This window comes from Capra hircus, chromosome 13 (assembly GCF_001704415.2).
Source record: "Capra hircus breed San Clemente chromosome 13, ASM170441v1, whole genome shotgun sequence".
In the NCBI taxonomy this organism is placed as follows: Eukaryota; Metazoa; Chordata; class Mammalia; order Artiodactyla; family Bovidae; genus Capra; species Capra hircus.
This window is the reverse complement of record NC_030820.1, coordinates 57,421,916-57,433,505: the sequence shown is the minus strand read 5'-3', so window position 1 is coordinate 57,433,505 and position 11,590 is coordinate 57,421,916. Positions and strand designations below refer to the sequence as shown.

The 11,590-nt window shown below is 44.6% G+C and overlaps 1 protein-coding gene across 12 annotated transcripts in view; it reads right to left on the bottom strand.

Moving 5' to 3' along the window:
• Positions 2,089 to 11,590, bottom strand: part of LOC102191534 — a 71,915-nt gene continuing 62,413 nt past the window's right edge. For 5 of the 12 annotated variants that reach the window (XM_013968771.2, XM_013968772.2, XM_013968774.2 and 2 more), the window contains 3 exons: positions 6,390 to 6,523; positions 3,444 to 3,576; positions 2,089 to 2,625 (listed from right to left, as the gene is read on the bottom strand). In XM_013968771.2, the coding sequence (XP_013824225.2) occupies positions 2,521 to 2,625; positions 3,444 to 3,576; positions 6,390 to 6,523 (372 nt within the window). In that variant the 3' untranslated portion in view covers positions 2,089 to 2,520. Of the gene's footprint in view, positions 2,626 to 3,443; positions 3,577 to 6,389; positions 6,524 to 7,476; positions 11,078 to 11,590 lie in introns of all 12 variants that reach the window. The other 7 variants (XR_001919040.1, XR_001919041.1, XR_001919043.1 and 4 more) reach the window with 6 other exon arrangements.

The window sequence follows — 11,590 nt, the reverse complement described above, 5'->3', positions numbered from 1 at the left end:
TGTAAAGTGCAGTCTTTAGTCATGCTTTAAAATCGCATTTCGAGCATGAATGAAAAAGGCTACATTGCAGAAATATGACTCCTTTCAAGCAGATCTGGACCCAACCTGACAGTGAGGGGTGGGGGGAAATAAAAGATACTGGGCTACCCTGGAAGTGGGAGATGGACCTTCCCCCAAATTTGCAAATCTGCACTGAAATCCATCAGTGCTGAAAACGCTCTGGGATTCTTGGAGTGAGAAAGGGCCAAAGAAAACACAATGAGAAGGACAGTGAAGGACACGTCCACTTAGGGACGGTGTGAGACAGTTCTGTCGCTGAGATGCTTTTCAAAGCAGCCCTGTTGGTGAGAAACCAGCTTGTGCTTTTCCGTTATACTGCCAGAGGAGGCTGAGTGCCAGTCAGATCACAGACACTCAACGCTGCATCTATGAACTAACATGTAAAGACCTAAACTGTTGAGAAACCTACAGGAGAGAACAGCAAGGGAAACATGAACAATCTTAGAAAAAAATCTCAGTTGTTACAAAAGAAAAATAAAATGTGAGCTTTAAACATACTTTTTGCAGAGAAGTGACAGTCATTAAAAAAAGAAATCTTTTCACTGGAAAGGCATTCATATAAAACTATAGAAAATTTTAACATTTATAAACTGAAAATTTAAAGGTTAGGTTATTCACCAAACAGTCTTGACCAGTCTCATAGATGATTCAGCAGGCAAATCCTACCCATCACAACACGAACTGTATTTCTTTTCTTTAATGGAAAGTGAAGCTCTGCACAGAATACAAGATTCCAGCTGAATAATTCTACATTGCTGCTGGATCAACAGATTTCAACAACACGACAATCTCAATTTTTAAGCAATAAAAAAATTAAAATTTGCTTGTTACCGAAGCAAAACAACAGCTCCATATTTACTCTAACCAAGCACTGAATACGAGATAATTTTTTTTTCTCTTAATATGTAGTCGCCAATGTATTACATCACTCTTTCCTGAAGTTGCCAAAATGCTATCTCCTGGGTTATTAATACAATTTGAAATTCTCATACATGTGCCTTTTTTTCTTTGGCACGGTATAGATTCCTTCCTTACTTTTTAGAGTCAGCCCGGTGGAATTTGGGGGAAGGGAAAGTATCCTGTATACCAGGAAACTCAATATTAGCTCAAGAAATTTTATTTAATAAAAAAGAAAAGAAAGATAAGAAAAAAATCCCAGGGAAGAATGGAAATAACTCATGTGCCCTTTGCAGCCCGCTCTTGGACCCCAAACAGGCTGCTCCTTCCTACCCTCCTGTTGGCCTTTGAGAAGATAAAAATAGAAAAAAGAAAACATCAGCATACATGCATGCAAAATATAATCAGATGTTTCTAGAACCTTGAGTTATTAATTAATCAAAAACCTTCTAAATTCTAGAGCATCTTTCTCTTGGTCTAGATTTTAAAAGCACAAACTCTTAAGTCCTATGTACTCAGATTTGAAGTGATCATAACTTAAGTCCCTACATCACTGGTGTTTGTGGCCAACTATATAGATTGATCAGAACTGTGCTTTCCTATTTTTAAGATTCTAAAGCATCAGATATAAAGTTCAAATCCATGCATCCCAGTGATCAATTTCCCTCCCATCTCTTAAACAAATGATAATATAGCCATGTAAGAATGAAAATCTTTCTACTTTATGTCTCTATCAAAGGCCAATATATCTCTTTATGGAAAAGGTTCCTGCAAGAAGGGGAGGCGTGAGTGCCTGAGAAAAAGGTCAGTGTACAATTTATAACAAAAGTACAATATTAGAAAGAGTGCTATAAATCATGCTTTAGTAGATTTCTTTAACTATCACATCTTTCACAAGTAAAAATAAATGGGGCTATATTTGCAGCAACTCCAAGTAGAACATAAATTTAAATGATGTATTTGTTCTATTCACTGATAGGAGACTAATCTTACATTAATATATTTTCTTCCTGTCAAGAGTTATTTACATATGCACAATATTTCAGTTAAAAATAAAATATAAAACCATAAACTATATTTTATGGGAAAGCATGATGGAAGCCAAATACGCAAATCTATTGAAGACGTAAAAGCTTCTAGTAAAGTACTTTATTTTTGGAGAGGGGGTAACTGGGGGTCAAATAATATCATCAGTAATAGACAAAACAAACTGCTACCAGACAGTCTGATGTCACGGAGGCTCCCACACTCAGGGAGCCACCTGGTTCTACAACCTTTGCACAGACTTGCCGATCTGGCATGGAGGGGCAGCAGCACAGCGCCTGCCAATGCCTGTCCCAGGAGCAGTCCCTGTGACCGCAGATGGGAAAGGGGTCCCTGGAGGACACAATGCCAAAGTCTCAGAAACCCTTCCTCCCCAGGCAGGTATGACACCGTCAGCTCCGCTTCAAGTTACGTAAGCAGCACATGCCAAGCTCAAAGTGACCGGCTTGCAGTGATCGCAGATGGGTTAGTTCTGTTCTTGCAGCATGCCGAGGTCTGTAACATTCCCCCGCTTTGGTTCTAGGGCAGCGAAAAAGGTAAGATCTTGGTTCTGGTGGGACTGCAAAGCCAGGACAGTCTCTTCAACAACTCCAAGATGAGGGTTATCGGCATTTCTAAAATATGCTAAAGAGGAAAGACACGAAACTGAATCACAGGTGCCATGAACTGTGTTCTAAAACATATGCTGGTTTAGGCTGGGTTTTTTCCTTTTTAAAACCACATCTCAGGACAATAAACCATGTTTCATAAAGTCCTTTAAAGTGATAAAACTGCTTTAATGAAAGAGTATCTCCTACCTTGTAAACACAAACTTTTTAGAATAGGTAGGCATATTTCTAAAACTATGACTAAAAATCTTTTAATATTATCTTATCTTCCCTCCAATACAAAAGAATCGGCAACTCAGAACACAGGACGTGGGGGGGCAGGTTGCTGGCAAGCTAGGGTAGAGGATGGGAGAGAAGAGGCAAGATGGGTATATGCAGGGCAGGATTTAAGACGTTTGCCTGTACCCCTGGTGTAGAATTGAACTATCTTATGTTAGGCCCTGTTCAGGCTTAAAATAATTGACTAGGTTGAGATAAACTATTTCTGACTGATGACAAAATTAATACCATTAAAACCCAATCATAGTTAATGCTTAAATTGACTTCCTTTCATAATCTCTATGTCAGAGCTTAAAACTCATAAAAGTTTCTCTCATTTCCAGAAGACTACGTAATGTTTTGTATTTTAGCATATGTTTATTAAATATAAAATAGCTATCGAATTTTACTAGCCATTTTATAAGTAACATTTTATGCATAATGTAGGGCTTCCCTGATGGCTCAGCAGGTAAAGAATCTGCCTGCAATGCAGGAGACATAGAAAGTTTGGGTTTGATCCCTGGGTCAGGAAGATTCCCTGGAGTGGGAAACGCCCACCCACTCTAGCATTCTCACCTGGCGAGCCCCATGGACGGAGGAATCTGGCAGGCTACAGTCCATGGGGTTGCAGAGAGTGGGATATGACACATATGTATCAATTTGTATAATGAATCTGAAGGATGCCATGTCACACCATTTGCCACAGTTCCTGAAAGAGGAAAACTAGCTGCTGTCTGATGAAACTTAAAATCTGTAAGCTCAGAAAACTGGCCCCAGTACCCTTTTCCAATAGTATCTGCCTCAAAACTTTGGCAAGCAAAACCCTCACGTTTGGCACAGGATCTGATATGAGCTTAAAAGGCTGGGCAGTATGTGTTAGACAGACTGGTCCATGGGGATACACTACTTGCTCACTACTGCCTCTGATGAAAAGAAAGTCACAGCCAAAAAGTGGACATTTTTCAGTAGGGATCAGCACAGTTTTTCTAAAAACATACACTTCTGTGATTCCAAAGAAGTAATTTCAGGATCTTTTGATCTGAGAAGTATGTGTGTGAATTTTAAAATCTCAACTGCTGAATTTGGTTAGAAACAGTTACCACTTTATAATTCATTGCCAAGCACTGGGGTCCAAGCGCCATAACATCTGGTGGAGAAGGCAAAGACTTTGGAGTCAGATGGGTCCGGGTTCAGAACAAACCCAATCTGATCACTTACTGGCTTCGTGGCCATGAGTAAGTGGTTTTACCTTTCTGGGCCTCAGTTTCCTCATCTGTACAATGGAGCAGCAATGGGAATGCAGACATCCTTGTGGAGTCTAGCATGGCACCAAAGTAAGGGTGAGGAACCTTCACGCCTCAGGCTCTGAGGACAGGGGCCACGCCTGTCACATGACAGTCAAACCCCAGACCCCAATAAAGCGCCCGGCCATCTGTGCATAGGTAAGAAATGCAGCTTCTGTGATAACCACCAGCGTTCACCGCTGCTCTGCTTACAAAGAGCCTCACGTGTATGCTCCCAACTCATTCTCACAGCCAGTGGTGGAAATTAGAGCGAGCCTAGTTTTACAGGTGAGTCCACTGTGACGGTGACACCCAAAGGTTCCTGATCCATAGGCACGAGCGAGGTGGGGATTCTAAACCAGGAAAATGGGTTCTAAATCCTGAAGTTCCTCCCCCTACAGGGGAGCAATAGCAGCTGACATCTACGAGTGCCTTCCAGGTGCCTGGCACTGTGCCAGGTAACATGGGCGCATCTGCTCATCGGAGCCTCAGGACCACGCCGGGAGGCAGGCCCCTGCCACCGGAGCCCCATCTCACAGAAGGCAGAGAGGCAGCGCAGACGCAGAGAGGGGGCTTTGCCCAAGACCACTCGGCAGGGAGACAGGAGACTCGGACTTCAGACTAACTGGTTTTGACTCCAAAGGTGGCCCTGCTAACCTGCAGGTGATGCTCTTTCCCCACCTTTAAATGATAATCCACATGACCCTTGGGAGGTTCTCTTGGCTGAGTTCCCTGTCCTGTTTGTGTTACTATAGGGTTTTCTAAATCTTTAATGAAAGCACACACAAGAAAATTGATTTTTCTTAGACAAAATTAGTTGCTCCCTTTTCCCTTTATTTCACTGTGGACTGTCTAAATCTCAGAAAAAAAAGAATTTTAAGATAAAAGCGAATGTCTCTCATTTACCCTTTCTTCACAAAATAGGATTTTATCTTTTTATCTTATCTTCTTGATAAAAGTTTGCAGTGCCAGGCCTGTGGTTGGTGAATTTGGCACAAACTCTACCCCATGTTTGCCCTTCTACAAGTAAAAGGCCATGGTTCCCGTGATAACCCCTGTGGGCCTGCGGCAGCCCCTCATGAATTCTTCAGTGGGGAAGGGGTGGGGGGTGGTTCCCAGAGACAGAAAGGGGGGTCTGGCGCCAGGGTCGGGTGGAAGCCAATCCCAGCTTTTACTACACTGTTGACAAAGCTGGGTGGCAGGCACACGGAGTTCACTATGCTCCTCTCGCTCCCTCTGTGTACAGGATAAGTGCATGAGGAAAACTTAAAACTGTTAAAATAGCACTTTAGCAGAAAACAAACAAACATGCAAACAAACAAAAATCATGGTTTTATACTCCTACGTGATCCTGAGCATGTCACTTAACCTTTCTGGGCTTCAATTCCTCCAGCTAAAAACAAACTGGAGGTATATGGGCACATGGAGTGCCACACCTGGGGGACCCTCCTGTCAGCATCAGACGCATTGGCATTAGGCGTAGGATGAGAGGCCTGGCACACACAGGCGATCAAAAGTGGCAGCCATCGTCCCCAGCCAAGCACAAATCACGCCCTCATTTCTAAGATGCCATGTAGACAGGGTGGGCTTCCCACGTGGCGCAGTGGTAACGAAGCTGCCTGCCGGCGCAGGAGATGCGAGAGATGAGGGTTCCATCCCTGGGTCGGGAATATCCTCTGGAGGAGGAAATGAGAACCCACTCTAGTATTCTTGCCTGGAGAATTCCATGGGCAGAGGAGCCTAGTGGGCTACAGTCCACGGGGTCGCGAAGAATATGACATGACTGGGCCACAATTAGAGAGGGTTCCCTGGGGACCTGAACTTCACCTTAAAGAGGTGAAGCAGCCTCTGCCCTGCTGCTCTGCCCCTCACTGCCCCTATCCCCCACTTCCCCAGGAAGTAAGACTGGGCATGACCGTGGCAGGGTCTGGGCCGAGCCCCTCGCACTGGATAGCAGGTGCTGGGAGAGCACGAGGTGGTTCCTGCCCTGCCACGGCATCAGCACGCCTGGCACACAGCAGGTGCCCGGCTGCTATCCACAGAGGACTGCACAGAATGGCTGGGGGACCCTGGGCAGGTTCTTTGCCGGACCAGGCTGTGATGTGAGGGGGCCTGGTTCGCTGACCCGCAAGCTGCTGGCTAGTCCTCCAGGGCTGGGATCCTTTGCCTGGTGCTGTGCGTTGACGTCACACAGGAAACGTATGCTCGTGCTGGATGCTCCCCTGGGGCCCCTGCTAACCTGACAAATGAAAGCAAATGTTTGCCTTCCGACCCACTTAGAACAGTGCCGGAACCGTAGGATGAGTTCATGATTAAACTGAACCCCGGTGCACTTTCACTGTTTGAACAGAACTTCTGCAGAATTGCCACAACCTGTGAAAAATATTAGAAGAGCAAATTTAAAATGCTGCCATCTATTTGAATTATGAATACTACTCTACATGGAAACGAGACATTTTTATGCACTCCACTTTTAAAATGAATTTATAAGCACAGGAGAAAGTAATTTTTGTCACAGTGATCATTAGAACACAGAGGAAAAAAGATGTTTAAATATATGGCATTACACACACACACACAAAACCCTTCATAAAAAACAGAATTTAAAAAAGGGAATGGCATTAGAAAAATACGTTATTAATCTTAAGATTCCAAATCTGAGAAAATGTCCCCTTGCTAACTAAATCATTACCTTTCAGAACATGTCATTTTTATAACATTTTAACACCATCAGAGTACCTTAGTAAATCGATATTTTCAAGTGCGTTTTTGTTTTTTTTTTCCTCAGTGTTCAGCTGGTATAAGCTCACATAAAACAGGATCATCTTTTCTTCACTGGAGTCTGCTTACTAACTACTTTTTTTTATAAAACTGTGCTAGAGAATCAACCCAATCTATGTTTAAAAGAAAACACTAAGCCACTGTTTAAAGGGTGTGATACATAAAGTAATTTACCTACAATTTTCATACTCAGGCACACAGTTAAACCAAAGAGCTAACTTTATATTAATAAAACTATAATAGTTTCTAATCTCAGAATAAAAGCTGCTTTCATGAGTAAATGGACAAATTAAGCCCAGATAAAATACAGGAGTTAAAATGGAAGAAACATAAATATTCCTTTTTCTAAAAATCATAAACAGAAAAGGCCATGATTCCTGACTAATTTGAAAGAGATTCACTGAACCTCAGAAACTTTATCTGCACACAACTTTAAGGCAATATGCATTAAATAATCATAAACATCATTGGGATTATGGAGTTCCAAAATCAGTATCAACTGTCCGAAAGAAAATAAATTATGAAATGTGATAAACATTTTTTACCTTTCCTTACTCTCATTTCATCTTACAGATGAAAATAGCCGGCCGTGAGATCAACGGAAGCTGAGGGAAAATGGCTACGCAAAGAAAAGCGAAGAAAAACAAAGAAATCTTAATTCTTCATCTCTCTCACGCACACAAATCAAACCAAAAGAAAATAAGTTAGACTTTGTAAAACAGAGGTTGAGAAATTTATGAATAAGGGCTTTAATCTTTCAACTTTAGGTTACCAGTTCGAACACACATAAAACTTTTACAAATCAGATAACATAAAAATAGCCAGGACGCTGAAGTTCCCAAAGATCCGCAGATCAAGGAGAAAACAAACGAGGTTTCCCGGTCGCCGCAGCCCCCGACGCGGCAGACTAACTGCCTGTGCTCTCGGCTCGGCTCGCGCGCTCGCACGAGGTCCGCTTGGGGAGAACCGAGCCGGGCTCCGCGCTCCCGGGAAAATCCATCACCCGCCGGTGGGAGCAAGCCACCGCCAGAGAGCTCTCTCCAAGTGGGGAAGGGGAGAAGGGAACAGAAACAAACGGCATGATTTCCACCCTGGCAAAGGAAAGGAAACGAAAGAGTGATTGCGTGGAAGTTAGAACCAGAAGCCAGGGGTGCCGATGAATACTTTCATAAAAAAAAAAAAAAAGCACTGTTTTCAGAAAAATGATACCAGTATCGTGGGCACGGAACACAGAATTTATATCGGTGGGCTTCGGCTTCAATAACCACCGCACAGATGTTGGCGATAACGCCGTCGGGCGAGGCTAGTCGGCTCGGCCCGGCCCGGCCCGGCCCGGGAAAAGGGTCCTCGCAGCCGGCATCGGCACCAGCACCGGGTCCACACCGTGCCCGCCCTCAGTCCCCGGCCCCGGGAGGTGGATCAGCCGGTCCCCCGTCCCGACTCCATCGTTGGTCTCCAGCCCCCCCGTTCCCGGTTCCTGCCGGCCTCCGGCCCCAACCCCACCCGGGGTCTCGGTCCTTGCATCGCCATCGGCGCCCCCCAACTCGGGAAAGACGGTTCAGCCCAGCCCGAGGCGGACCGCGCCGAGTTCCCGCATCGGCCGCTAGAGGGCGCGATGCCTTCACGGAAAAAAACGTGGGCCTGTTTTTCTCAGAATATGCGCCGGGGACAAGGCATAATGACTGAAACCTCAATCTCTCAAATTAAGCATAATGATTAAGGATCACAGCAAAGAGAAAATCTTTTCGTTTGCCCCTGGCATCGGCCAAATCTTATCCCGAAGAGCTGCAAAATCCTGATGGATTTCTACAGGGAAGACAATTATTTGAGAGATTTCTAGTTGAGGGCAAGAAAAATGAAAACAAGAGATTACAGAAATAAATCTTGAGGAGGTGAAAACTAACACCCAAACACCACCGCCACAAACAAATCTACTCAATACTGCGGAAAGCACATTCTACACCCCAGGAAGGGGAATTATTTAAGGGGACGATCTCACTCTTCTGCAATCACTAAAACCTTGACCATTCTTCTTGCCGGCACACAATGGAGTTAAATAACTCCTTCACACACAAAATGATGTGCAGCTCTGAGCCACCTTGGGGGACGTTTTTATTCAATAATCACCTCATCTGGGTTAGACTTTCTCATCTCTCTCACTGTAGCATAATTTTCTTTAGGAGCTGAAGTGTATAAACCACGCTGTGTCCTTAAACAGAGGGTTACCCTCAGAATGTTCAAGAAAGCTTTGGCAAAAACTGCTCCGATTAATAGGAGAATATTGAAGAGCGGGTGATTCATCTTTTATTTGGTTCGAATAAATTGCCTTATAGAACAGCAGAACACTCTAATTCCAAAGTGACTCTCGCCCTGTCTGCCTCTGAAAATGAATGTCTCCCCGGAGACTGTGGTATTTGTAACTTAGAGCTTTGGAATTCAGTTTATCCCTTAATAAAAACATAATCTCTTTATCCAGAAGAAGACTCTTACTGCTACTTTAGAAATCAATTATAAGGTAGGGAAATTAAGAATTATTCCATCTAATTTGCCTTCTCATATCCCCGAACAGGTTTTACTTACTCTGCTAGTTCATATCAAAACCTCCAATTCCTGCTGTTATCGGTCACTACAATTCTTGAAGCTGATAAAGATATTCTCTCCTCTTGTCTTCATGAAGCAGCTAGTTTTTTAAAATTTACATATAAATAAGAATATATAATCCTCCAGAATGCCCCCCAATACTCTGTTTTCTGATAAACTTCAGGTTATTCATCTGTCCCTGGCCATAGCCGTATGTTTCCCTGACACCTGTGTCTCCATTACCCAGAGTGGCTGTGAATTAGCTCTGCTGTGAACACGGACAGTGCCTCCCTGACTGCTTCCAACCTTTCCCCCCTGTTTCGTGGATGTGCTTGTGCATTTCTACACGCTCTCCACTCTTCCATCTTTCACAATTTCCTGCCTGAAAAAAAACAACAACAACAACAACAACAAAAAACCCAGGCCTGTGTGTGCTCGGGAGATAATGCCACGCTGCTTCCCGGGGAGGAGGCGCTGCTCGCGAGCTCTGTGCCCACACCAGCCAAGCAGCAGGCGCCCAGCTCTGTCAAGGGCAGCTCCAGGTCGTCTGGATGCGACTAATTAGTTTCTTGAGGTCATTTTTAAACTCTCAGTTTTACACTCATCGCTCCTTTAGGAGGGGAGAAATAAAAAGGCAGGGAGGCAATCAGCACCATCTTGCAAGCTCTTCATGCAGAACTGAGATTGGATTTCAGCCGGGCTCTTCCCTTAGATGACCCCGAGCAAGGCACACGCCGCCCGGCAGCCCAGCTTCTCCTTTCCCGGAGTGTAATTCTCCATGGCATTAGAACTCTAAGGGACAGGGAGATTAGTAGGAAAGACAGAAAAATATTTACCCATCACTGAAAGAATGCCCACTTTAACACTGTGGATGATACGTTTCAACTGAAGAAACCCAGACAGCTGCTTTTTTTTTGTTGTTGTTTTTAACTGAATCTATACATACCCAGGGTTTAAAAAAATTGTATTGAAGAGGGGAGGTTTGCTTTTTTGTTTTAACCCTTCTCCCTACCTTTAGAAAGTCATACAGGTGTTTGAGGACTCCTATTCATACTTCATCCAGGTCCTTTAGAAATCCATTGAAGACGGGTAGCAGGTGGGCTGCTGTTAACTGATCCTTGAGGATCACAGCAAGCTCGTGGAAGAAGGCCAGGGTGCGCTGAACTTTCCACTGGGTGGACCGCAGAAGGCAAGCAGAACTCAGCATTATCAAGAGCGTAGGTGGCATTTCTGAAGCAAAACTGATACTGCCAGGTGCTGGCCTTTTCATCAGAGGCCAGTAAACATGTCAACTTCGGCCACAGGTCAGTGGGCCTGGCCGCAGCTTCCCCGTCTCCTAATTAGCTGTTCTGTCCCAGCCTCTGCAAAGGCTCCTTTTACCTGCACGTCGGAGGCCAGTGTCTTGTATGTATCTTTCAGGCAGTGCCAATTCTGCCGGCCCAGGGTGAGCGCCACCCCCAGGGAGGCTGCAGGCGCAGTGTTTGGCTATGTTGGTATTGACGGTCTGCGCTGAGCTAGGTCGGTCATGGACACATACTGATCTAGCAGGGGCTGTGGTTTTATGTCCTGGGAAATGGGAGAGAAAGGAAACCATCATGCTTGCAGGAGAGAGGGAGAAAATACTCATGAAAGACAAGGTGGTTGGAACTTAAATGTGAAAACAGCCAAGCAGAGACGTAAGAGGGACGAGAGGCCTGGACCGACTTCTGGTTTTGCAGGGGGGTGAGTTTTCAACCTGGAAGCAAGTTAAAGCATGGGCGTTTCCAAACTGGTCCAACACCATGTCACAGAGGACAGTCTAGAACATCCACATCTGGTTAGACTGGCCCAGGCAGCTCTGGAGAATGCAAACCCTCTCCTCTTCTCCTATAACTGCCCCAGCCTCTACGGCTTGAGGCCCTCACTCTGCTCACTGCCACCTTTTTCCAGTGGACGAAACGCTGCCTTCTTAAGACATTACCTACTAACCTTTTCTCTGGACAATGGGATTCAGTGATTAAAAACCTTTAAGAGAACTTCCATACCACAAGAAACAAGCCATGAGATAGAACAAAACCAAACATGGTTCAACAAAGGAAG